A 27,512-nucleotide genomic window follows, 5' to 3' on the forward strand; every position below is an offset into this window, starting at 1 on the left:
CACTTCCACCCGCAGCCTTAGCAACTCCGAGCCAATGGGCGAGGGCTCCTCTGGGAGCTGTTCTTTCCTAACCAATCAGAAACGTTCTTGCAACTCTTCTACCCTTCCCCCCCCCCTTGGAGATGCGCAGGCTCCAGGGCAGCCGACTTCACTTCCGGGCCGCAGGCTGAGGCGGCAGCGCAGGTTGCCATAGCGACCATTTTACGTTAACTGGTTTGTGGCTTTGATCCTGGCAGCGCGGCGGCCGCGAGGCCCACGGTTCAGCTCCTTGCTCCCAGCGGCCTCAGGGCCCCGGCGGGCTCCAGGGGCCTGGCCTAGGGATCCGCACCGTCCGGAAAGGCGGGATGTCTGCGGAAAAAGAGGACGAGGTGGAATGGGTGGTGGAGAGCATCGCGGGGTTCCTACGAGGCCCGGACTGGTCCATCCCCATCTTGGACTTTGTGGAGCAGAAATGCGAAGGTAATTACTGGAGCCGGCCCGCACGGACGAGCCTTTTTCGCCTGGCACACACGAGCTGTTGGCAGGGAGGTGGTCTCCACAGGGAGGTGGTCGGTCGGCAGTAGCGATAGCTCTGCGGGGGAAATGGCTTTCATCCGGCCCGTCCCCCTTCGCAGCCCTACACACTCCCTCGTCCCAAAGTGTTAAAACTTTAATCCCGTATTCCGTCTTTGACCCTACCTTGCTCGCACCTACCCTGGACCGGTGTGCCTGTGGGTGGGCTTTCTCAGCCCGTGGAGGGAACGCGTCAATTTGTCTCTACGTTCCTTCGGATTGCTGATGCTTGGCTGTTGTATAGCCAGCCCAGGAGATGAGAAATGACTCACCCCGGAGCAGCAGCGAAGGAGAGCATGGGATTACTTGAGCAGGCCTTGTTGAATTCTCCGAATCTTGCCTTTTTCCAATTTGGGGGAGATCACCTTCCACCCAGGAAGCAGGCAGACGTGGCATGACATTGCCGGTGATGTGCGCCTACGTTTTCTGATGAGTTCAGATTGGTGACTAATGAGTGCCCATTTTCAGAAAAGGAACCAGAACCGCTAAAATTTTGGTGATGGTTTAGTGTGGCGAGACCTTGAGAGAGCAGTAATAACGTGTCTGTCATTTGAACATTTGTGTTAGACTGCAGCGAATGGACTGTAAGATTCGGCAGAACAGCTGGCGCTAGAGCCACAGGGAAGCTGATTCCTGTGAAGGAAGTTTTGCTTTCCAAGGGAATCTATCCAAAACGGGTTAGCCTGACTTGAAAGGCAATGGGTTCCTGGAGGCACCAACGACATTTGAATGAATGTTACGTTGTCTTATTGAAGGAGATGTAATGATCAAATGGGGCATTGTCCTGGGTGCTCTTTTTCGACTTCTTTCAAACCTAAGATTCCATGAATCTGGCAAAGGGGAAATTTAGTTTAGCTACAGAATTTTTTTTAAAAAAATCACATTTTCTTTTTCCATAATCAAAATTAAAAAGTAGTTGTTTAAGAATTGTGTTTTAAAATTTTATTTGAGTGGGAGGAAAGCGACAAGAACACCAGGACCTGCTCCTTACCCTCCCCCATGCCTGCAGTGAGCAGCGTTGGGTTGGACCAGGTCCCTACTTGGGACTCAGCCAGTGCTGCCACAGGAGCAGTAGAAACCCAGGGACTGGCATTCTTCCTGCTGCTTAGGGTCTGCATCTGCAGGAAGCTGTCATCAGGAACCCGGGCAAAGGCCTCTTCAATTGCTTTGCTAATTTATTAAATATCCTCAGGCTGAAATCCTGGGATAGAGGGACAAATACAATTCTGTGTTTGCAAGGGTTACTGGAGAAGACAGGCAGATACACAGAGTAAAATACAGTGTGGCATTGTCCCAACACAGGTGTGCTGATGGTGCTCTGTGCTCTGAGAGTTTCTAGAAAGGAGCTGCTGAGGTGTGGGGGTGGCAGTGGGTAGCAATCATGATGACAGTGCTGCTTTGTAGTATCTTGAAGCTTGGTAGGGAGAGAAAGGGGCCGAAGGGTCAAGTAATGGCAAAGAAAGAAGGCAAAGCTGCAAAGAAAGGCATGGGGGTTTGAAGTGGCGTATGTGATGCTTGGAGGTACTGCAAATACTGTGCATTGCTAGGCAGGCAAGGCTTGGCTCGCAGAGCAGTAGGAGATGAGATTTGGGATCTAATGTAAGAGGAAGGGTCTTCTCAGATTTTAGAATTTTGTACTTGTTGATAGTGAGGAGTTCTTGAATAGTTAAACTGAAAATTACAGAAGTTAGATTGTTCTGGGGAAATGTAAAATGTTTGTACTTCAAGAGCTTGTCCTGTTTTCTTAAATTGTAGCTTCCAGAGGAAATATGCATCTTTTAAATCTATACTGTTTCACACACGTAATCATTCAGTAAATCTCTGTGTATATATATATTTTTAAACGAATAATTGTGTATTTGGAAGTCAGAGTTACAGGAGAGGGATATCTGCCATCAGCTGGTTCCCTTCCAGGTGCTGACCTCGGCTGGGGTTGGGCCAGGCCAAAGCCAGGAGCCACATGCTGCGTCTGGCTCTTGATGTGGTTGGCAGGGACCCAAGTACTTGGGCTGTCTTTTGCTGCTTTCCCAAGCTACCAGCAGGGAACTGGATAGGAAGCAAAGTGGCTAGAATATGAGCTGCTCCCCATACAAGGAGTTGGCATTGTAAGTGATGGCTTCATGGCAACACAATGCCAATGCCATCCCCCTCCCTTTAAAATATTTATTTATTTGAAAGGCAGAGTTACAAAGAGAGAGAGGATAAATATAGAAAGACATCTTCCATCCGATTGTTCCTGTTCGCACAGCCGAGGTTGGCCAGGCTGCAGCCAGATCCCTGGAGCTTCGGTCAGGTCCCATGCATAGGTCTTGGGGCCCAAACTCTTGGGTCATCCTCCACTGCTTTCCAGGGTGCATTGGCAGGGAGCTGTATCAAAGTGGAGCAACCACATGTGGGGCTGGAACTGTACCCATATGGAATTCTGGCATTGCAGGTGGCAGCTTAACCCAGTACACCAAGTAGCTGGCTCCAAGTTTTGTTTATTTTTCCATCATTGTTAATCTATGGTAGCAGGAATGACCTAGTCACACTAGTAAAATTTGCATATGAAAAGTTCCAGTGTAATAATCTGGAGATTGTATTAAAAGGATTAAAGCTTAAAAGTTTTAAGAATAGCACCTGACACAGTAGCCTAGCTGCTAAAGTCCTTGCCTTGCGTGCACTGAGATCCCATATGGGCACTAGTTCTATTCTCTGCAGCCCCACTTCCCATCCAGCTCCCTGCCTGTGGCCTGGGAAAGCAGTAGAGGATGGCCCAAAGCCTTGGGAAACTGCATCCATGTGGGAGACCCAGAAGAAGCTCTTGGCTCCTGGCTTTGGATCAGCTCAGCTCCTGTCATCGCAATCACTTGGGGAATGAATCAATGACGGAAGAGTTTCTTTTCTGTATATCTGATTTTCCAATTAAAAAAATAAAGAAATCTTAAAAAAAAAAGTTTTAAGAATAAAATGCCATTGAAAGCTTACCAAAAAAAATTGTAGCATTACAGGAGTACACTTCAGAAAGCTAATAGAGTCACCACATACGATGCTGGCATCCCAGATGGGTTGGGGGTTCAAGTCCTGCCACTCATTTCCTACCCAGCTCCCTGCAAATGCGTCTGGGAAAGCAGTGGAAGAAGGTGGAAATGTTTGGGCCCCTGCTGCCCATGTGGCAGACTGTGCTGGAATTCTAGCCTCCTGGCTTTGCCCTAACACAGTCTCGGATATCAAACATTGTGGCCATTTGTAAGTGATTTGCGGAGTGAACCAGAAGATGGAAATTCTTTCTCTGTTTCTCTCCTCTGCGGATAAATACACACATCTTTTTAAAAAGTTAATTAAAAAAGCATTAAAAGTAAATTTATTTTGGGGCAAAACATTGAAATTCTTGGGCAGGCATTATGGTGTGGTGAATTAAAGCCACATCCCATAAGGACGCCAGTTCGCATCTGATCTGCTCCATTTCAGTACAGGCACCTGCTAAGGCGCTTGAGAATGCCACCGAAATGTCCCACATGCTTAGGCCCCTGGACCCACGTGGGAGAGTTGCAGCCTCCGTAGGTCAAGTTCCAGGCTCCTGACTTCAGCCTGGCACAGCTCAAGCTGTTACAAGAATTTAGGAAGTGAATCAAAAGATGGAAAGTCTCTCTCTGTCTCTCTTTATCTTTTGGTAACTCTGCCTTTTAAATAAATAAAAAAATAAGCCTTAAAAATAGAAATCCATGTGAAGTTTCTCTTTTTGCAGTATTTTCTGTGAACTTTTTGAAAATCTTTACTGTATGAATTTTATCTTTTTGCATGAAAATAAGCTTATCTTTTAATTCTGTTTCCTGTGAACATTTTGGAAGACCCTTGTATTATTGATTAAAAAGTGAAAAATTAGTGTTTTTCTTAAATATGAAGTAGGCTTTTTAAGAGATTTTTAAAAATTTTATTTATTTTTATTGAAAAGGCAGATATACAGAGAGGAGGAGAGACAGAGAGCAAAGATCTTCTGTCAGCTGATTCACTCCCCAAATGGCCACAGCCACTGGAGCCGATCCGAAGTCAGGGGCTTCTTCTGGGTCTCCCACGTGGGTGCAGGGTCTCAAGGCTTTGGGCCATTCTTGACTGCTTTCCCAGGCCACAGGCAAGGAGCTGGATGGGAAGTGGGGCTGCTGAGATCAGAACTGGCGACTATATGGATCCTGGCGTGTTCAAGGTGAGAACTTTAGCTGCTAGGTTACCGTGCTGGACCCAAAAATTTATTTTAGATTAATACTGTATTATCTACATATATTTCTTAAAAAAACAAAAACAAAAAAACAAGAATTTGAAGCTAAGAACCAGATTAAAAGAATAATGCTGGGCCTGATGCGGTAGCCTAGTGGATAAAAGTCTTCACTGTGCACACGCTGAGATCCAATATGGGTACCTGTTTTAATTCCAACTGCTCTACTTTCTTTCCAGCTCCCTGCTTGTGGCCTGGGAAGGCAGTCGGCAGGCAGGCCAGAGCCGTGGGACCCTGTGAGAGACTCGGAAGAGGATCCTGGCTTCAGATTGAGTCAGCTATGTCTATTGTGGCTACTTGAGGAGTGAATCAGTGAATGGAAAATCTGTCTCTGTCTCTCCTCCTCTCTGCAAATCTGCCTTTCCAATAAAAATAAATTAAAAAAAATAATACTGTAGTTCCATTTGTAAAGAGATTAAAATAAAAATTTTTAAATTAACTTACTTAGAGAGACAGAGATATACCAAAAGCTGCATCCTCTGGTTTACCTCCCAGCTGCCTGCAATGGCTGGCGCTGGGCTAAAGGAAAGCTGAGAGCAGGGACTCAGAGTGTAGGCCTCCCTGTGGTGACAGAAGCCCTCCCTCTGCAGGCAGCACCAGTGGCCCCCAGGGTCCTCTGCGGCAAGGAGCTGGAGTCTGAAGCTGGAGCCGGGACTCAGTCTCGGGTACTCCAGCATGGCGTATGAGCGTATTCGTTGCTAGGCGAACCACCTGGCCAGGAGTAGATTTTGTTGTATTTGTATTAGTGAAATGATTTGTTTCTTTATGGTATGCAATATTTTTCTCTTTTAAATTTAGTTTTTGATGATGAAGAAGAAAGCAAGTTGACTTATACAGAGATTCATCAGGAATACAAAGAACTAGTGAGTACTTTTTTTCCCACTGACTTCTAAAGGGTATTTACAGTAATAGTTGCAGCTTTTCTTAATTGGAAAGTGGATTTTTTTTTTCCACTGACATTGTTTGATTTTTCTGAAACTCCAGTTTAGCCTAACAACACTACCAGTTCTACCAGGCTTCAGGGGTCTCTGAACGTCTCATTCTTACGAGTTTCTTATCACTTCTGTGGGACTTTACACATATTTTTCTGGATAATCTGATTGCTTCCAGGGAAGTGTTAGGAGTTCAGTCAGTTGGAACTTCAAAACTTGGGCTTCATTTATTTCTGATAGAAGAAAGAAAATTTTATCAGATTCTTCCTCTCAGGTTGTTTTTTTGTGGTTTGTTCTTTGGTGTAAGGCAGTGTTACTACTACATGATGTAATGAGTATTTGCATTGATTACACTTTTCTAACTGTCTTTACATGTTTTATGGATTGTAAATGTTAGTGTTTGTTTTTTTAGGTCGAAAAGCTGTTGGAAAGTTACCTCAAAGATATTGGAATTAATGAAGATCAATTTCAAGAAGCATGTACTTCTCCTCTCGCAAAAACCCGAACCTCGCAGGTTCTTGCTGTTTTGTTTTTCTGCTAGCATTGTTGTTTACCACAAACCCCCAAGGTTTCACTGCAGTTTGGTATACTGATTGACAAAGTCTAATATTGTAGACTTTGGTAAGGGTGAAAAATCATTCATGAAATGTAGATTCTTTTTTAGAACAAAGTTGAGAAATGATTACTTAAGGTGTTAATGAAGTGATAAAATGAAAAAAATCAGGTTTATGAAATGAGAGCTATGATAAGATTAAAGAGTTTATCCAAACTGCTATTTTATTTATGTAGTTGTCTAATGAATTTTGCAATTGCTGTCTCCCTTTAAAAATTTATTCCTTCATCACCCCACCCCACACTTGCCTTCTTTTTTTTTTAAGATTTTTTATTATTGGAAAGCCGGATATACAGAGAGGAGGAGAGACAGAGAGGAAGATCTTCCATCCGATGTTTTACTCCCCAAGTGAGCCGCAACGGGCCGGTACGCGCCAATCCGATGCCAGGACCAGGAACCTCTTCCAGGTCTCCCACGCGGGTGCAGGGTCCCAAAGCTTTGGGCCGTCCTCTCCTGCTTTCCCAGGCCACAAGCAGGGAGCTGGGTGGGAAGTGGAGCTGCCGGGATGAGAACCGGCGCCCATATGGGATCCCGGGGCTTTCAAGGCGAGGACTTTAGCCGCTAGGCCACACCGCTGGGCCCACCTTCTTTTTCTTTCAAAGACAGGCTAATGGAGAGGCGGATGAGCTCCCAGTCCCCTGGCTCGCTAGCTGGTGCCCACGGTGGCCGGGCCGGGATTTGGAAATTCAACCTAGGTCTTCCCTGTGGGCAGCAGAGACCCAAATGCTTGAGCTGTTACTTGCTGCCTTTCAGGGTGCATATGAGCAGGAAACTGCAAGTGTCAAGTGACCTGGGACTCAAACCTGGGTAGTCTAGTATGGGAGGCACACATCCTGGTTGAGGTTCTAACTGCTACACAAATCGCCACCTGTAGTCCATTTGATAAATCTTGGTGCATCCACAGTCTGTAGTTCTTTGGGTTTCTTTGTCTTGGAACCAAAATTATTGTCTCATAAGGATTCTTGAATATACTGAATATACTGATGCTACTTAAATGCCGCTTTTCTTAATAATTTACTTTGGTTTCTCACCTTCTACCAAATAAACTGTGATTCCCTAGAAAGAGGACAGTGAGGCTTGTGTATGATGAGACCCCAAATTTATATTTTGAACTTTGATCTCCTAGTGTAACTTTCTGACACAACAGGTTGTATACTAATATCATCTCAGGTCACTCTTTTTGTTTGTTTGTTTGTCTAAGATTTGTTATTTTTGTTGGAAAGGCAGATCAGATTTACAGAGAGAAGGAGAGACAGAGAGAAAGATTCTTCGTCCATTGGTTCACTCCTGAAATGAGCCAATCCAAAACCAGGAGCCTTTTCTAGGTCTCCTCATGCAGAGTCACAAGGCTTTGGGCCGTCCTCCACTGCTTTCTCAGGCCATAATCATGGAGCTGGATGGGAAGTAGAGTAGCTGGGACACGAACTGGCGCCCAAATGGGATAGCGCTGCTTGCGAGGTGAGGCTTCAGCCACTGAGCCACCATGCTGGGCACTCACTTAAGATGCCTGGTTCACAGAATCCCTGAGCCTGTGGAAGTATATTTAAAAAAAACCAAAAAAGTGAAACATAGCCTTCAAGCCCCCAAATATTCAACTTTTAAAACTTGAGGAGATATTGTGGCATGTCTGAGCCGATCCCCTCTCAATTTTGTTAGTATATCAGTCACCATTGTGTATGTGCCATGTATCTGTATCACCTTTCGGATGTCATTACCTTTAAAAAAAAATTCATTGGGGCCCGGCGGCGTCGCCTAGTGGCTAAAGTCCTCGCCTTGAAAGCCCCGGGATCCCATATGGGCACCGGTTCTAATCCCGGAAGCTCCACTTCCCATCCAGCTTCCTGCTTGTGGCCTGGGAAAGCAGGAGAGGACGGCCCAATGCATTGGGACCCTGCACCCGCGTGGGAGACCTGGAAGAGGTTCCAGGTTCCCGGCTTTGGATCGGCGCGCACCGGCCTGTTGCGACTCACTTGGGGAGTGAATCATCAGATGGAAGATCTTCCTCTCTGTCTCTCCTCCTCTCTGTATATCTGGCTGTAATAAAATGAATAAATCTTTAAAAAAAAAAATTCATTGATCTACTTGCAAGGCGGAGACAGTAAGCCATCTGCTGGTTCACTCCCCAGGTGCCACAGCAGTTGGGTTGGTGGGGCTAAGCTGAAGTCATGAGCCTCACCCAGGTCTCTCACACGGGGTCAGCGGCCCAAGCGCTTGGGCCCTCTGCGGCTGTTTTTGCTAGGTCATTAGCAGGGAGCTGGATCGGAAGTGAAGCAGCCAGCACTCAAAAACTGGCACCTGTATGGGATGCCAGTGCTGCAGGCTGTAGGTACAGGCTGGTCTGGTCAACCTCTTAATTGAGCCACGAAGGTAGTGTGAGTTATTTTATAGATAAATATATTCATGGAAATAGTAAACACACATCTTTTGTTTGCATTATCTGGATAGCTTTAGATTATTTGTTAATATTTATGTTTAAAATAGTGTTTTAAAATCATTATCATTACATCTTTTATTTTTGCTTCATACTTCCTTTTAATTTCTTTAGAGATGATTGTCAGTTCAGTTTTGTTATATGCAACAAAAGTAACTTTTTGAGACAGAAAGATCAGCATTTTTCTCATTTACTGGTTGGAAGACTGTAGGCAAATGCTGTTTTACAGTATTATTTTCTTATTCACTCTGGTTCTTAGTTTCCACATCTGTAAAATGGGAATAGAATCTGCATTGAAAAGTTATTATCATTTTTTTTTAAGATTTATTCATTTTTATTACAGCCAGATATACACAGAGGAGGAGAAACAGAGAGGAAGATCTTCCGTCCGATGATTCCCTCCCCAAGTGAGCCGCAACGGGCCGGTGCACGCCAATCCGATGCCGGGAACCTGGAACCTCTTCCGGGTCTCCCACGCGGGTGCAGGGTCCCAAAGCTTTGGGCCGTCCTCGACTGCTTTCCCAGGCCACAAGCAGGGAGCTGGATGGGAAGTGGAGCTGCCGGGATTAGAAGCGGCGCCCATATGGGATCCCGGGGCTTTGAAGGTGAGGACTTTAGCCGCTAGGCCACGCCGCCGGGCCCTGCATTGAAAAGTTATTGTGGGGGCCTAGCACGGTAACCTAGTAGCTAAAAGTCCTCACCTTGAACATGCCGGGATCCCATATGGGCACCGGTTCTAAACCCAGGTGCCATGCTTCCCATGCAGCTCCCTGCCTGTGCCCTGGGAAAGCAGTTGAGGACAGCCCAGAGCCTTGGGACCCTGCACCCATGTAGGAGACGAGGAGAGGCTCCTGGTTCCTGGCTTTGTATGGGTGCAGCGCTGACTATTGTGGTCACTTGGGGAATGAATCAGCTGACAGAAGATCTTCCTCTCTGTCTCTCCTCCTCTCTGTATATATGGCTTTGCAATAAAAATAACTAAATCTTAAAAAAAAAAATAGGAGGGCCCGGCGTGGTGAACTAGCAGTTAAAGTCCTCTCCTCAATTGCGCTGGGATCCCATGTGGGTGCTGGTTCTAATCTCAGCAGCCCCGCTTCCCATCCAGCTCCCTGCTTGTGGCCTGGGAAAGCAGTCAAGGTCAGCCCAAAGCCTGGGGACCTTGCACCCACGTGGGAGACTGGAGGAAGTTTCTGGCTCCTGGCTTCGGATCGGCACAGCACCAGCCATTATGACCACTTGGGGAGTGAATCATCAGATGGAAGATCTTCCTCTCTGTCTCTCCTCCTCTTTGTATATCTGACTTTACAATAAAAATAAAATAAATCTTTAAAAAGAAAAAGGGAAAGGTTACTGTGAAGTTTGAGAATTAATCTACCTAAAGCATTTAGCTCAATGCCTGTCTTACACCAGATAGTGTATAATTAAATGAAAGCACCTCTTAAGAATAGTAGCTATTTTGATGGTTGATTATCTATGTGCTAATCAGACTAGATGGTTTCAATCCCTATGTGGATTAGTTAGCCTTATTTTTTTTTATCAGAGCAAACTTTCGGTCGCCAGATATCAGCAACATTGAGCAGAACAAAGCTGTCAGCATTACTGAAAAAATAGTTCAAAATATGTTATTTACGGTTTTGTAGCAATCTAATCTAATCTTCATATCTAAATACAGAATATAAATTTCTGTATGCCAATATGGATGCATAAGCATGAGCTCAAGAATCAATTGCTTCCCTTATGTTATTTAGGATGTAAGTTTTGTTTTGGCTTGTTTGGCTTGGTTTGGTTTTGACTGATGAAACCTGCTGGCAGCTCCTATTGAATTGTACTGCCAGAGCAGACTTGGAAAATTCTTTTCATGTGGTTTGTTGATTGTCAGACATAGGCTGCTGTTACGGTATGTTTAAGTTGAAAATTTCTTGTAAGGTATCAACTTTTTCTGTTATATATCCATAGGACTTTTTTGTTTGTTTGTTGTTTGATTTTGTTAAGGCTCAAAGGTTTTATTCAGAAGAATATAAAATATGAAGATATAATAATTTCCTGAATGTTTATTATGTCAACTATTTTGAGCTGAAATTTAAAATTTTGTTTTCAAGCTGAAATATGACTTCCTTCATTGTATGTGATTTGGTGAGGATAAAAGTGACCACTAGGTTCAGTGTAGGTATTAAAAAGCCATAGATTTTTCAATGGCAAGAGACAAGAGTCATTTTTTATTTGGTTTTTATTTCATTTGTTTTGACTTTAATAAGATGGACATAAATACTTTCAAAGGTTGTTACAATAATAATGCCTTGAGAAAATTCTTTTTTCAGTAACTTGCACTGTTTGAGAGATTGCATATGTTGTGTTACCATTCATTTTCTTAAAAAAAAACTGGATAATTAACTATTTTGTGTGAGTTCTGATAAGACTGTAAACATTTAATAAGTGTTATTTTTGAGCAGTTTCAGATTTGTAGAAAGTTGAGCAGATAACATAGTTTCCCTTATTAAAATGCTGCTTTCATGTGCTATATGTTACCACTGATGAGCTAGAATTGATACATTATTAGCTGAAGTTCATCATTTACATTAGTGCTCTTTATGTTATGCAGTTTTAATGGACTTTGCTAACTGTATAATGTCATACACTTACTATTACAGTTTTATAAAAGGCAATTTTGTTGTCCTACAAATCCCTAGTGCTGTGCACTACCTCTTTTTGGGCCTAGACCCAGAGTCTTTCACCCGATATTTTTACTATCACCACAGTTTTGCTTTATCCAGAAGCTCCTATAATTAGAAACATGTAGTATATGACCTTCAGACTGGTTTCTTTCAGTAATCAATATGCATGTAAGATTTTTCTACAGCTTGTCATGGCTTGTGAGTTAAGTGTCTATGAACATGAAAGTTAAACATATCACTTTTGGGTCCGCACGGTAGCCTAGTTGCTAAAGTCCTCACTGTGATCCCATATGGGTGCTGGTTTGTGTCCTGGCTGCTCTGCTTCCCTTCCAGCTCCCTGCTTGTGGCCTGGGAAGGCAGTAGAGGACGGCACAAAGCCTTGGGACACTGTATTTGCTTTGGAGACCCGGAAGAGGCTCCTAGCTCCTGGCTTTGGATCAGTGCAGCTCTGGCCTATGCTGCCACTTGGGGAGTGAATGGAAGATTTGTCTCTCACCTTACCTCTGTAAATTTGCCTTTCTAATAATAATAAATAGATCTTAAAAATATGTATATGTATACATATATCACGTATATACATATCTATCTCATGTTTGATATCGCTTTTCATTTATTTGTATATATACGCACAAGAGGAATTGCTGGATCATATGGTAACTCTATTTGGAACTTTTTGATGAATGATACTATGTTCTGTAGTGATATCATTTACATTCCCACAAAGGGCACTTTTTTTTTTCTGTGTACCCATCCTAATGGGTGAGACGATAGTGCCATTTTGATATCACTTCCCAAATAGAGTCTTCTCAACGTAGTTAGTCATTTCAATCAATTTTTAAAGGATATTCAAAGACTATTGTGCTTTGAAACTTGGTACTATGTGTTTTGATCTAACTCTCTTGTGGCCAATTCTTATAACTGCCATAGTTTGTTTTACTAATATAAAAGTCTTAGCTATCCAGTAAAACACAGTGTAAATATTATTGTGCTAGTTTATAGATGAAGAGCATGAAACTTCGAAGAGTAAATGCTGTGCTCTCTGGTGGACGGTATCTGTGAATTTGAGACAAGTTTTTTCATTTTCCCCTGGAGTTGACTCTTCTGCACTTTGTTTTTGCTTGGCTGGATTGCCGTTGCCTAGGACGGGAGCTGTTGGCTGAGGGCAGGGCTCCCTCCTCTTCGAAACAGAGAGCCGAGGTGTTTCCTGTGACATTGTCCTGCTGCCTTCCAGTAAAGGGCATGCCCCTGGAGGCCTCAGTGTGATTTTATCTGACCGCCTGGTTCATTGATATGTGAAGCTGGAGACGGGATAAAAAGGTTCTGAGTGTTTAGGGAGTCCGTGTGTTTTCTATATTATTGATGAGTTTGAGATTTGGCTTGCTCGTCACTATTGTGTTGGTCTCAGGAGTCTGAGAAGTACTCATTTGGGCCCTCAATGGTAGTGTTTTTGTTTTCTTAATTTCTTAGACATCATAAGTTACGATTTTATATTTGCATTGATTTCTTTATCAAAAGATTTAAATTGGAAGGCTTGAGTTACAACAGAGAGAAGACGAGAAAGAGATCAAGAGAGAGTGAGCCTCCATCTGCTATTGCACTCCCCAAAGGCTGTGCTGGCTGGAGCTGGGATGAAGCAAAGTCAGGAACCAGGGGCTTCTTTCAGGTCTCTTGCGTGGGTGCAGGGGCCCAAGCACTTGCACTTTCCTCCACTGCTTTCCAGGCCTTTTGCAGGGAGTTGGGTCAGAAGTAGAGCAGCTGGAACTTGAACTGATGTGCATATGGGTGGTTGGTGCTACTGGTAGAGGCTTAACTTGCTAGGCCATGATGCTCAGCCCATTACTTTTAACTCTACAGCCTTCAAGAAACTTCCCATAGAAACCAGCTGGACTGCAATCTCATAGTATTTTGTAGTTTGTTACACTTCGTTTCCAGTTTCTTCTTTTCCACTTTGATAGGAAGAGAGAGAGAGCAATCTTTCATCCACTTGTTCACTCCTCAGATGCCTGCAAAACCTGGTATTGGCCGAGACTTAAGCCAGGAGCCCATTACTAAATGCAGCTCTCCATTGTGGGTGTCAGGAGCTGGGGCACCTGGACTGTACCCCCAGAGTATGCATTATCAGGGAGCTGGCTCCAGAGTGCACCCAGCACTCGGAGTCTAGACATTGTGATGTGAGATGTGAGCCTTTCAACTTGTGTCTTAACCTCCGTACCAATCCCCAAGCCCCCAGTAAATTTGGTACTTTTTAAATTAATCTTGTCATTACTGAGTACACTTTTTCATGAAACTAATTGCAAATGACAGAATATAAATGGAATAGTTTTTACTATTTTGGCTAACAAAACAAACCCAGATACTGAAGTGGTCACTTTCAAAAAAGTAAGGCAGATGCCCATGCTGTTTTTCAGTCTTTCAACCCTGGCTCAGTTGGAACCAGTGTCACTGTCATCCTTAGCCTGCCGGAGGCCTGGGGTATTGGAGAGAGAGTCCTATTGTAAAATAAAATATTAAAAGTATTCTTTTAGTCATCTAGTAAAAAAATGTAGTGTTCTTGAATTAATGTGCAGTTTTCTAGTGGAAATTACTTGAATGTATGGGAAATACTTTACAAACTTAAATCTTGCCTTAATCTCAACATTTCTTTCCACAGGCCATTTTGCAGCCTGTGTTGGCAGCAGCAGATTTTACGATCTTCAAAGCAATGATGGTCCAGAAGAACATGGAGATGCAGCTGCAAGCTATTCGGATAATTCAAGAGCGAAATGGTAAGTTGTTCAAGTCAGAAACTTAAGTGATACACACATTCTATTGTTGTTACTGGCTGTTTTGTTACAATTTTAGATGTAGTTGCCTTTCCTACATTTGTTTTACGTTTAAAAAAATCTTCCTCTAACACAGGAGATTTGAGTATAAGCTTTCTGATTGCTCTGCATTTGACATCTTGAAGAAAGCCAATCAGAATTAAATTTAATACTGTTTTATGTTTCAAAGAGCTCAATTTTCTGCCCAGCCATTGTGTTTATGAAATTTTGGTTCCTGTTGACAGGAGGTGATTTCTTTCTTGTTGGTTCATTTTTGTTACTATTAGGACTTTGGAGGAGATGCTGGGTCTCAAGCTTTTGTCAGCAGAGTGGAACAGTTGTGAGGCTTGTTGAAACTCCCTTTCTCATTCAGTAGCTCTTAATCAAGCAGCGTGTCTCATGTTCTTGGGTAGTGCCAGGGATGCTGGTCCCAGGACTCCACGGAGAGCCACCGTGCTCAGAGGCAATGACTGCTGCAGCCGCGGCCCTGGTGCTTTCTCACCGTGTCCTCTTCCTGACTGCTCTCTAATCACTTTCCTCTCTAGCTCTTGCTTTTGCGGTGTAACTAAACTTGACATTTACCATCCTACAACCTGCTTCTTGTTCTGGCCAAGTTATCACTGTGTTTCTGAGTTTGGGTCTCTGGTTATTTCACCTTGGTTCCTGATTGTGTTTGCTCAGTATATGGGCATTGGTCCTTGGTGGCCTGCAACCTCTTGAATGGTTTGGCGGCAAGACCTTTCCTGTGTTCCTGGAAGGTAGGAGAACCAGCAGATCTCTTACTGCAGGCCAGACTGCTGCTGACTTCCTTTTGGGGAGTCTCCCTCTCATTTGTCTGACACATAAACATCCGTGCTTTTCGCAGCAGGCAGTAGAGCTGTTGATCTGGGGGAGGTGATGACAGCGCCCTAATCTGAAGAATGTACCACACATTGCTGTTTCTCTGTGTTAGTTTGGAAAATAGTCTTGGGCCCGGTGGTGTGGCCTAGTGGCTAAAGTCCTCGCCTTGAATGCCCCGGGATCCCATATGGGCGCCGGTTCTAATCCCGGCAGCTCCACTTCCCATCCAGCTCCCTGCTTGTGGCCTGGGAAAGCAGTTGAGAACGGCCCAATCCATTGGGACCCTGCACCCGCGTGGGAGACCCGGAAGAGGTTCCAGGTTCCCGGCTTTGGATCGGCGCGCACAGGCCGTTGCGGTTCACTTGGGGAGTGTAACATTGGATGGAAAATCTTCCTCTCTGTCTCTCCTCCTCTCTGTATATCTGACTTTGTAATAAAATGAATAAATCTTTTTTTTTTTTTTTTTTTTTTTTTTTTTATATATAATCCATTTTATTGTATTGTTGTTGACAATCTTTACATAGTTAACTATAGTTGAAGGAAAATCAAGAAAGAGAAGGAAAAAAAAAAAAAAAAGGTTCAGGGGGATAGGGAGGTGGGCAATGCTATTATGTCCATCATGTATCTGAGGTAAAAGGGGGTATTGAGGGAGAAGCCCCACCCGGTTTCCCGCCCACCCCAAGTCCCATATGTGGGGCATGCTCTGAGATATGTGCTCAAGTGGAGTTAATAGTTCTCCAGTTATGAGTCACTGCCAGTTTCGCTCGATGAGGTGGTCCACTGATTGATATGGTTCATCATGAAGTCTCCATTTGTCCCATATTTCGCTGCCAACATGTAGCTGAGATGAATGATTGTCCTATTCTGTCTTCTGTCTTTTCTTGGTTAGAATTCTGAGTCCAGCAGTTCAAGTGGGGAGATCTCCAAAGATACTTTGAGGTATTCCCAGACCAGATTCTAAAATGAATAAATCTTTAAAAAAAAAAAAAAGAAAATAGTCTTGTGTCTGTCTTTCTACTATTGATTTACTTTATGAAATCATTTCCTCGGAGTTTTCCTGAAACTAGGCTTTATTGTGATGTGTGGAATAAGGAGTTTTAATAATATTTTATATTAGTAAAATCTGCTCTGAGATGATCAGTCTCACCAAGAAGGATTAGTGACCTTGATATTGTTCCTCTGTAATTTCCAGTGTGTAATTTAACTGGAAGCTCATTTAGATTTTAATCAGAACGGAATTGGTACATAGAGCTTGTATCAGCTAGCTGCTTCAGGCTTCTCAGAATGGAATACCCTGTTGAAAGTGGCCTAAGCTATTAGAAATCATCTCACAAAGCAAGGAGGTCGGAGGAACGGGAGGAAAGGAAGACAGCTGCAGAGTTGGTGAATTCAGTGACTCAATGCCGTTTTTCATCAAGAATCCAGTGATATCTGTCTTTAAACCCTGCCATTGTTAGGGTCTTTTTTCGTGATTGTACGCTGGCTGTATCAGATGCAAACTCAACAGTGTCTCATATGAGCGTCCTCATGCACATCTCTTGGTTAACAAGACAGCACTTTGACGGAGGCCCTTGACTGGATCTCCCCTCAGCTCCTATTAGTTGGGATGGGGTCCCTTGTCGAGGTTTTAGGACTGTCAGCCGAGGGGAAACCGATCATTATGATTGCTTAATTGTGAGTCTCTCTCCTGGAGTCGTGGGGGTCCCCACCTCCGAGAAGCTGGCTGCTTGGTACCTGCACAAAGCCTGGTTCATGGGAGGAAGGAAGGAGGGGAGAGCTGCTGCCAGACCACACTGTGGCACAGTTCACTTACACTTAAGCTACTCCGTGGCTTCTGCCACAGAACTTTTAATAGTTGTGTTTTGAATTGTTCTTTTTTTTTTTTTTTAAAGATTTATTTATTTTATTACAAAGTCAGATATACAGAGAGGAGGAGAGACAGAGAGGAAGATCTTCCGTCCGATGATTCACTCCCCAAGTGAGCCGCAACGGCCTGTGCGCGCCGATCCGATGCCGGAAACCAGGAACCTCTTCCAGGTCTCCCACACGGGTGCAGGGTCCCAAAGCCTTGGGCCGTCCTCGACTGCTTTCCCAGGCCACAAGCAGGGAGCTGGATGGAAAGTGGAGCTGCCGGGATTAGAACCGACGCCCATATGGGATCCCGGGGCTTTCAAGGCGAGGACTTTAGCCGCTAGGCCACGCCGCCGGGCCCTTGAATTGTTCTTTAACTTAGATCTAGGAGTGAGGGTACCTGAGATCCAGCTTGATTGTACTTGAAGTTACTGAAAATTGTCACTGTGATGAAAAAAATTCAAAGACTCGCTGGGTTCTTGGTTGTAGTTTATAGAAGATTTTGGGGAAATGCAAATCAGAATTATTTTGCTGGTTTTGAAATATTTCGTACTGTTGCTTTATTTTTTCTTTAGTATTTTTAATGTTCTTTAAGCATGATATGAGAATAATAATTTTTATTTTTAATTGAAAAAAATGCACTTTGTGTTGGTAAGTTATATAGATGTGTTTTCTGCTTGTGATGATGAACTATAGCTTTGCAAAAGTAGGGGATAGTGGGTAAAAACCTGAGGGGCCCGGGACCAGCAGCAGGTCGCACTGTCTGCACTCCACAGCTGCTTGCTGGCGCGTGCACACTAAATGAGTGGCAGTGCTTTGCTTTGCCACAGCCATGCGTGTTATTTTGCTTTTCCTTTTCACATCCTCTCTGTCTCTCAAGGCCTCACTAGACAATCTTAACCAGTATAAACCGCTGCTCACTGGTTATCTGGCTTAACCTTCCACACCACACCCCCTTTTAGCTCCAAACAGTGCTCTCCAGTACCATAAAGCAAAAAGGCTGGAATGTTAGCTTGGGCAGAGGAAAAGCAACTCTAAGATGTATAAAGGTCCAGGGCTGTCTTCCTAGGGCGACTGTTTTCTTCACGTAGTCACCCTGCCATGTGAAAATGGTCCCAGCCCTTTACCTGAACTAAGAGACTCTCAGTCACCTCTTAACCTAACAAGAGCACTAACATCTTTATAATTTTTTTTTAAGATTTATTTATTTTATTTGAAAGGCAGATATACAGAGAGGAGGAGAGACAGAGAGGAAAATCTCCCATCCAATGGTTCACTCCCCAAGCAGCCGCAATAGCTGGAGCTCAGCCAGTCCTAGGGCAGGAGCCAGGAGCTTCTTCTGGGTCTCTAACGCAGGTGCAGGGTCCCAAGTCCTTGGGCCGTCTTTGACTGCTTTCCCAGGCCACAAGCAGGGAGCGGGATGCGAAGTGGGGCTGCTGGGATTAGGACCAGCACCCATATAGGATCCCGGCGTGTTCAAGGTGAGGACTTTAGCTGCTAGACTACCGTGCTGGGCCCACATCTTTATTATTTCTTGCAACCATATGTGAATTTGCAAATGCTCTCAAAACACCTAATTTAAAAATGCCTTTAAATATTAAAGGTATTAAAATAATAAAACTACTTTACTTTAGAGCACATTCAAGATCCCAGTCATGTGTGGATAAAGGGGTGGAAGGTAAAATTAAGAGAGATTCTGTTGGCCCAGTACAGTAGCCTAGTGACTAAAGTCCTTTTGTTATATGTGACGGGATTCCATATGGGCACCAGTTTGTTTCCTAGCTGCTCCACTTCCCATCCATCTCCCTGCTTGTAACCTGGGAAAACAATAGAGAATGGCCCAAAGCCTTGAGACCCTGCATCTGCGTGGGAGACCAGGAAGAAACTTCTGGCTCCTGGCTTTGGATTGACTCAGCTCCAGCCATTGCTGTCACTTGGGGAGTGAACCATCAGACAGAAGATCTTCCTCTCTGTCCCTCCTTCTCTCTGTAAATTTGACGTTCCAATGAAAATAAATAAATCTTAAAAAAAAAAAGAAGGAAAAAAACCAGCATCAGAGCAGAAGCCGTGAGCGTCCTGATTGTTGGTCTTAATACCGCAGGTGCTTAGCATGATGCTTTCGGTGCACACAGTGAGCACACTCTTTTGTTTGCTTCACTTATTGTAAGAGTGTATCTTTCAATACACAGTTTCCTTCGTAACCCTTGCTCAATGATTTCAGCAGTACGACCTCACACATGATGTGATTAAGGAAGATAGTAACTTTTATCAATTAATTGTATTGCCATGCATCTTTGTTATTTTTACTAGCCAATACAAATAATTGCTAATCTAAATTTCTAGGTAAATTATTATTAGTATTATTTTGGATGGAGCGTAGTCTCTAAAGTGAGAAAAGTTTAAAAGGTAGTAATAAGATAATAGCTTTGAGTGCTTCTTCTGTGTCACTTCTAAACTGAGTTGCAGTGAATGAACTAGAATAGTGAGAAGGGAGTGTTTTCAGTTGAATTGACATTCTTCCTGTGGTCTTTGATTTTGAACAGGTGTGTTACCTGATTGCCTAACAGATGGTTCTGACATGGCAAATGAGCTTGAACAGCAAGAGATGAAAATCCTGAGAGAAGTTCTTAGGTACTGTGCTTTATGTTTTGAAGGATTTACCTGTTATATTATATATGTATTGGTAATATTATATAATCTGCATATATTTGAACCAGAAAATATGATGAACTACCAAAATATCTAAGTTGTCCATTGAAGACCATAAGGTGTCATCTTGTAACTCTGTATATATATATTATTTATTAATGGACATAAAAATTACTTTCAGATGACTCATACCAGATCAGCCCCAATGAAAGGATTTTTCTCTTACCTCCAGCGTATCTGTGAGGAACTGGGCACTGATGGAGAGAAGTTGCAGTACTCCCAGCCTGAGTCCTGCAGAGGGCTTAGTGGCCTGATCTAAGCAGGACACACCATGGTTTCTGGATCTCCTAGTGGGGCTCACAGTAAGAGGCTGGGTGGCTAGACTTGATAGAGGGACTGGAGAACCTGCAAGGCAGGGAGGCCACTGGGAAGCTTCTGTTCCAGAGGAGTATCTTCTCAGTCTCCTCTTCTTGCCATTTCCTGATTCTGAGGCACATGTCTGTCATGGAATGGGAAGCCCACTCTAAGGGCCGGCAGAGAACTAAGACAGGTCAGTGGGCATTTCCTCTGCGTAGGGTCTGTTGTCCTCTCATCTCTTGTGTAGTTTCGGCATTATTGGCTGACTGGTGATCTTAAAAGTGAACACTGTATTATTAGTTATCTCTCTAAAGAGGGAGAGTAAAGTTTGAGTTGATAGAATTTGCTCTTTGCATTTGGGTTGAAGAGTTTAAATCTGTTATTTGCTCAGCTAGGATTTTTACACCTCTAAATTAAAATGAAAAGCTGTATTTTATGTTACGTTTTATACCTGTATCCATCTTTCTCAGATGCTCATGAGCCACATTAGAGCAAGACTTAATTATTTTCCATCTTTGTATCCCAAATGTTATGCTTATATTATGATTTTAGCTTAGCACATTGGTTGGTTGAATATTTGCTCTTTGATCAAAACAAAGAATTTTTAAAAATATTTTATTTTTGAATATTTCAGAAAATCAAAAGAGGAATATGACCAGGAAGAAGAAAGGAAAAGAATAAAACAGGTGCCTTCAAAACATGACAAGAATATGTTTGTTGCTTTTTTCTCTTTGGTTCCAAGGCTTTGGGCCATCCTCCTCTGCTTTTTTTTTTTTTTTTTTTTTTTTTTTTAAAGATTTATTCATTTTATTACAGTCAGATATACAGAGAGGAGGAGAGACAGAGAGGAAGATCTTCCGTCCGATGATTCACTCCCCAAGTGAGCCGCAACGGGCCGGTGCGCGCCGATCCGAAGCCGGGAACCTGGAACCTCTTCCGGGTCTCCCACGCGGGTGCAGTGTCCCAATGCATTGGGCCGTCCTCGACTGCTTTCCCAGGCCACAAGCAGGGAGCTGGATGGGAAGTGGAGCTGCCGGGATTAGAACCAGCGCCCATATGGGATCCCGGGGCTTTCAAGGCGAGGACTTCAGCCGCTAGGCCACGCCGCCGGGCCCCATCCTCCTCTGCTTTGCCAGGTTATGAGCAGGGAGATGAATGGGACACGGAGCAGGCAGGATTTCAACTGACCCACATATGAATGTCCATGCTGCAGGTGGCAGCCTAATCTGTTGTGCCACAGTGTTGGACTCCGAATCTGATCTATTATTGGAAGATCTCTGTTTATATGCAAACTATATTAGATTTCTTGAATGTTTTAGGGCTATGTTTTTGGTTTTTCTTTTGAGATTTTGTTATGGAAAGAGATGGTGTAAACAAGTCCCCTTGTAGGACCTTAGGATTTAGGTATCCATGAGTTTGCCTAATAATCTGCACATGGTTACATATTTCCCATAAGGAAAACTAAACTAACATTAGTTAGCTTATTTTCTAAGATATGTGGCTATTTCAGGTATTTAAAGTAATGTTTTCTGTACATAGAAATGTGTATATAATATTAAGCAGACAAGTCTTATTATTCAGGAACTTTATTTCTGTCAGAGTATTTCTGGGTATTTTGCTCACAGTCATGTGAATGCTAGCATGCTATAGTTCGAAATGAAAGCTGACCTCCTTCATAAGGTGGGAGCTTTGAGATGTTAACAGAATCTTTACAAACATTGGGAAAATAGAATCTGTTATTTATGATCCCAGTCAGTAGATACATATTTTTTAATAATGTCTTTGTATCCCTTAGGAAGTGAATTAGTCTAAACAATTCTAAATAGTGTGTATGTTTTTTAAAATTATGTTATGGAACCCTCAAGTTATCGGAGAGTAAAACAGAGGAGCCCCCACAATATCCTGGTGAAGCTGTCAAAATGAGTAATTCCATAGGAGGTGGCGAGCATTTTGGACACTCCGCTGCAGGTAAGGGTGATGGATGCTTCACTTTCTTTAATCCTGGGAGCGAGCATTGCATGGCTGTAAAAAGGTCTGTGAATTTAGCTAAAGAGGCTCTGAGTAGGAAACACTTAACTGAAAGAGAGTACAGTTCCCGGATTGCCCAGGGGCGCCCAGAGCTGGAGCAGTGAGCAACCCTCTGCAGCTCAGTGGCCTCTGGGCTCAACTGCAGCCTGCAACCTGTGTCCCTGGCACCTCGGCTGCTCTCATCCCCAGAGACGGAACTTGCAAAGACAGGGTTGGATTATTTTCTTAATGAATTAGAGCACCATAAAAAAATAATGGTATCCAGTTTGTCTATCTGGTCCGTCAGAAAGTCTGTCTTTGAAACTAAACTTGATGGAACTGCTTAGAGGAAGCCATTAGTAGTGAACTACAAAATGCTGCAGATACACCCTCAGCTCCCGATTTTCTACAGTGTAAGAGAACAAGTAATTCTGAAATAGAAATTGAGTTATCCTGTTTCCCGTTTGCTTTTATCATGTATTCCTGTGGTTTTTAAAGAAATGTCCTTATGTGAATTAAAAATACTATGATCCTTATTCTGCTTTTTATCTCTTTTTAAATAAGAAATTAAAGAAAGTTGAGTGACTTGTCTAGATCGTTGAGCTCTTCAGTGGTGACAGTGACTTACCTTGTCTTCCTTGACTCTTGCATGACCCTTACACTTCAGAAGGGTTTCTGAAGCTGGAATCTGTTTAAGTTGGAGTGCAACTTGATGTTTACAATTACTGTCTCCACAGTTTTAGGTTCATAGCAAAACTGAGCAGAAAGGGCAGATTTTTCAGTATCTGTTGTTCCCACATATTTACAGCCTCTCCCATTACAGGGGTACACTTGTTAGAATTAATACATTTGCTTTGATGTGTCATTATCACACAAAATCTGTAGCTTATTTTAGGGTTCCTTCTGATGCTGCACATTCTCTGAGTTTGGAAAAACATATAATGGCACGTCCCCACAATCCTTTAGTCACAATCCTTGTCACTGTTTTGTCAAGAATGTTTTGTCACAATCCTTAACAGTTAAGGATTTGGAGAAAAGAAAGTGGTACATTTTTTTTTAAAGGACGGTAGGAGCTAAAATGGTGACAGGCTAGTGCCTACAACATCCCAAATTCCTTTTCCACAGAAGGGAAGCAGATCAGGATTTATATAGGGAAGCACAGATAGAACTACCTGACTGTAATCACGCCAGAGGAATGGAGGGGATGTTCTAAATGCTGCAGCCCTCAGGCCTCAAGGAAATGCAAGCAAAATCATCAACGCTCACTAGGGAGTCTCAGGGACATTCAAGTCCTGTAACCCTCTACATACAATTTTAGCTTCCAAGGACATGTTAAATTTTGTAAGAAAATTACCATCTGCCTTCCAAAGTGGCTATTCCATTTTACATTCCAACCAACAATGACTGAAAGCATTTAGTGGTGTTGGTGTTCCAGGTTTGGAACATTCTAATAGGTGGGTAGTAATATCTCATTGTTCTACTTGCATTGCTCTCATGACATGATATGCTTATTTCCCAACAGTGTATCTTTGGTGATTTGACTGTTAAGGATATTATACTATTAGTTTAATGAGGTTCATCTTATTGTTGAGTTTTTGGAGTTCTTTGCATGTAACAGTATGCTTTTTCTGATGTGTTTTTTTCCTCCTAAACTGTGTCTTTTCAATTTCTTGTTGTAGTCTTATTGAGAAGCTTTATATTTTAATGAGGTCCAGCTTCCCATTTTTTTTCTTTTTTTCCCAAATTTTTGTTTCTTGCATTGTGCCTTGGGTGCTATACTGAAAAGCTATCACCATGTCCAGGGTCATCTGGGGTTAATTCTGTTAACTTTCTAGGAACTTTATAGTTTTGCCTTTTCTGTTTAGTGCTAGAATTCATTTTGATTTAGTTTTTACTAAAGATTCAGTTTATGTCTAGATTTCAGATTCTTTTCTCTCCCATTTTCCTATTAATCTGTTTGTCCTTTGCTTGCTTGCTTTCTCTCTCTCTCTGTCGGTCTTTCTCAGTAATACAATGTATTGATTAGTCTTCAACTTTGTTCCTTGTTAATTTGAAAGTCAGTGTTACTGAGAGAGACATAGAGATCTGTCTGCTGGCTTACTCCCTATAGAGCTGAAACAGCCAGAGCTGAGCTGATCCAAATTCCGTAGCCAGGAGTACTCCCAAGTGGGTGTGGCACCCAAGGACTTGAGCCATCTGGTGCTGACTTGGAAAGTGGGGCAGCTAGGACTTGAGCTGGCACTCATGCGGGGTGGATTAACATGCTACACTACTGTGCTGCCCCTCTTTTTCTTTTCAAGGTAGATTTTAGGGTAAGTTTTTCAATGTCCGCAAAATAACTTCCTATGATTTTGAAGGGATTACATTGAGTTTATTTGATAGCTACACATTGTTAGAACTCCCTATCCATAAACACGGGATATTTTCATTTATTTGGCTCTTCGAGTGCTTTAATCAGAATTTAAAAATTTTTCCTTATATGAATCTTGTGCTTATTTTACTAGATTTTATGCATAAGTAATTTTTTTGGATATCAGTGTAAATGATACTATTTTTTTAAAAATTTTCTTTACGAGGTATCTTGGGAGGTTTATTCTAGCGGGGCAGGAATAGGACGGGGTGGAGCAGCTGGGGCTTAAATCAATGCGCATATGGGATGCCTGTGTTGCAAGCACTGGCTTAACATGCTATGCTACAACTCTGACCCCTTGGTAAATCCTTTTTTTCTTTAAGATTTATTTATTTTTGGGCCACATGCAGTAGCCTAGTGGCTGAAGTCCTCGCCTTGAATGTGCCACGATCCCATATGGGTGCCGGTTCTAATCCCAGCAGCCCTGCTTCCATCCAGCTCCCTGCTTGTGGCCTGGGAAAGCAGCCGAGGACAACCCATGGATGCACATTACATTGTGTCTTCACATCTGGATATGGTAGTCTCCATTACTCCATCACTATACATTCCAATTTGCGTGATGGTTTCCTTATACTAGAGAGAACTTATCTTTAAACATATTTTTATTCCTGTAGTTCCTTGTCTGAGTTGGAGTGCTAGCTCCAGCTCGTCTTCCAGAGACTTCCCTGACACTCGGGAATCTGTAAGGCTTCTTCCTCCACACTTCCTGATGCAGCAGTCAGCTGTAGGCCACATGGTGCTCCTTCGTCCAGTCTCTAGTACAGCACAGTTCTATTTCTGGTTCTGGTTGCTGGCCAGCTTTTCAGTCACTCAAGGACATGTATAGCAAGTTCGATCATGTTTTTGGTTGTTAGCATCATTTTCATGTTGTCTTTGCTGCTCTCATTGTTTTCTTTTCTAGTCCAGCACTTAACACCTAAGTTATAATAAAAAATAGCTAACAGGAGCAATTGGAATGTTAATACTGCCTTAGTAGCCAACAAATAGGTTAAGTGTTGAGTGATCCTATTATACAGTTTTCAATTTCTGCCTGCTTTAGAAGTCTTGGTCAGTTTATAGTTCTTCAATATAGCTATAAGCCAAATTATTGGTATTACTGGCACTTTGGTAAAATACAGTTGTAGTTTTGTATTAGCTGCTCTGAAAACATGCAGCCACTTCAAAATTTTACCTGCTCTCAAATTATGGATATACTATTTATTTGGCTTTTGTGGCAGCTCTGCAGGGCTTGGGAACATGTGCCACATGAGGGCAGCCTAATATTTGGTCTGACCCTGCCAAGCCAACCACAGATGGGACTCAAAATACAACAAACATATATAGCAGGCTAATTTTCAAGTCCATAGTTTTCTATGGTGTACAAATTATATTATCAATACATACATGGCCCTTTGCAGAAAATCTTCCGCTTACCTGTATTATGGTATAGTTGTAATCCTTAATGAATTTTGTCTTTTTATAGCTAAAGTATTGTACAAATAGCAGGAGCCTGGTATTTGTTGAAATTCATCATTAATAGGATGAGCTGCCTAAGGATCTGTGTTTATGGTTCTCAGTGCCTGCCTCAATGTGGGTATTGTGTTTTTGTGGACTGAATGAATGTGAGAAAGAACAAGTATTACTAACATTAGCTGGTTGACTGTAATACATAATGTTTCTTAAAATGATGTAACTGGTCTCATTATCTAATTACTGCCAGAAGCTAAAGTGCATTTTGCAAATCAGTCAGTTCAACCCTTGGCAAGAAAGGTGGACATGTTGCCTGAAACTTCCTCACTTCCACCAAAGGACTTGAAAAATTCTGGCTTAGAACATGGAAGCATCGAAGGACCGATAGCAGTAAGTCAAAACATTACTCCTTAGGAAGCATGAACAAAATGACATCGTACTGGGAATAGCAGACACTTGGCTCTGTTGCTCATGAAATCAAACATCTAATTGAATCACGGTGGGTGTCTGTGTCATTTAGTATGTAGACTTCAATTCAGATAGTTCCTTTTCGTTTTTGACCCAGAATTTGTCAGCACTTGGAATGGAAGAGCTCCGGCAACGAGAACACTATCTAAAACAGAAGAGAGATAAATTGATGTCCATGAGAAAAGATACAAGGAGCAAACAGATAGAAAATGCAGAGCAGAAAGGAACGCCTACAGGGGATGCAGAGGTACGGCTGGCCTCAGTATGTCAAAATCAGGAGGAACGAATGAACTCATTATGTCCAAGAGAAAGCCTCTGATGAATTTTGCTGGTGGATCCACCTATATTACTCATCCTATTAAAGCAGTTGTAGGAAGTCAGTTGTGATGAAGAGGATATGAGGGAGAAATAATGGCAGCTTCATTACCCTCCCCCCGACTGTCGCCCAGTTTTGTGAAGTGTCTGAGATGTCCTGTGCGGAGCAGCACCAGCACACCGGCCATTGTCTGCAGCTTTGTGCCAGTTTTAATGGCTTGTGATTGTTGTTTGAGGCAATATGCTGGAAATTTTTACAAAAATGAGCCTATATAATACTATTGGCTAATTATTTTTTCTCTTTTTAAAGGAAATGACAGAAAAACCAGAAATGACAGCAGAAGAGAAGGAGACATTACTAAAGAGGCGACTACTTGCAGAGAAACTTAAAGAAGAAGTTATTAATAAGTAATTAAAAAATTGAGCCAAGTTGCAGTTCATTTTTTTAAAATAAATTATTTAATCCTTATACCAAGTGTATTATAAAAAAGTACTTGCTTTTGTAAATGTTAATGTAAGCTCATTATTAATTAAACACGTGAGGTAAAAGAGAGCTACTCAAACTGGCCTGTTTAACAGATTTTTGGATACTGTTTTGTCTTGGAGAAGATATAGAAGTTGGCAGTGCGTTCATTCTATGTAGTATTTGTGCTAGGCAGTGTTAGCCTAGCTCAGGATACAGTAGTCAGTTAATTGACAGGGACTGTCTTCATGGGACTAGTGAAGAAGGCTCAGAGAGAAAAGTACGGTCCTCTATGCAGGGCCTGCTAAGCCCTTTAGAAAGTAGTATTTAAGCTGATTAGAAGGGTAATTGCATGAAGGATGAATAATTCTGGTTCTGCAGCAAGAGCAAAGCACATATTGACTGATGGTCTACGTTCTGTGAGTCCAGAGGGCTAACATGAAATTGTAG

General features: G+C 42.6%; 1 protein-coding gene across 1 annotated transcript; it reads left to right on the forward strand.

Annotated features, from left to right (window-relative positions):
- The first annotated feature begins 177 nt into the window (after nt 1-177).
- CFAP36 (cilia and flagella associated protein 36) lies at nt 178-27,075 on the forward strand. Its single transcript, XM_004580129.3, has 10 exons — nt 178-459; nt 5,603-5,667; nt 6,149-6,250; nt 14,103-14,217; nt 19,488-19,575; nt 20,585-20,636; nt 21,816-21,918; nt 26,067-26,206; nt 26,382-26,531; nt 26,910-27,075. Exons 1-10 carry the CDS (start codon nt 345-347, stop codon nt 27,009-27,011), a joined length of 1,032 nt encoding a protein of 343 aa, XP_004580186.1. The 5' UTR covers nt 178-344; the 3' UTR covers nt 27,012-27,075.
- Nucleotides 27,076-27,512: the final 437 nt, after the last annotated feature.

Source organism: Ochotona princeps, chromosome 8, assembly GCF_030435755.1.
Source record: "Ochotona princeps isolate mOchPri1 chromosome 8, mOchPri1.hap1, whole genome shotgun sequence".
In the NCBI taxonomy this organism is placed as follows: Eukaryota; Metazoa; Chordata; class Mammalia; order Lagomorpha; family Ochotonidae; genus Ochotona; species Ochotona princeps.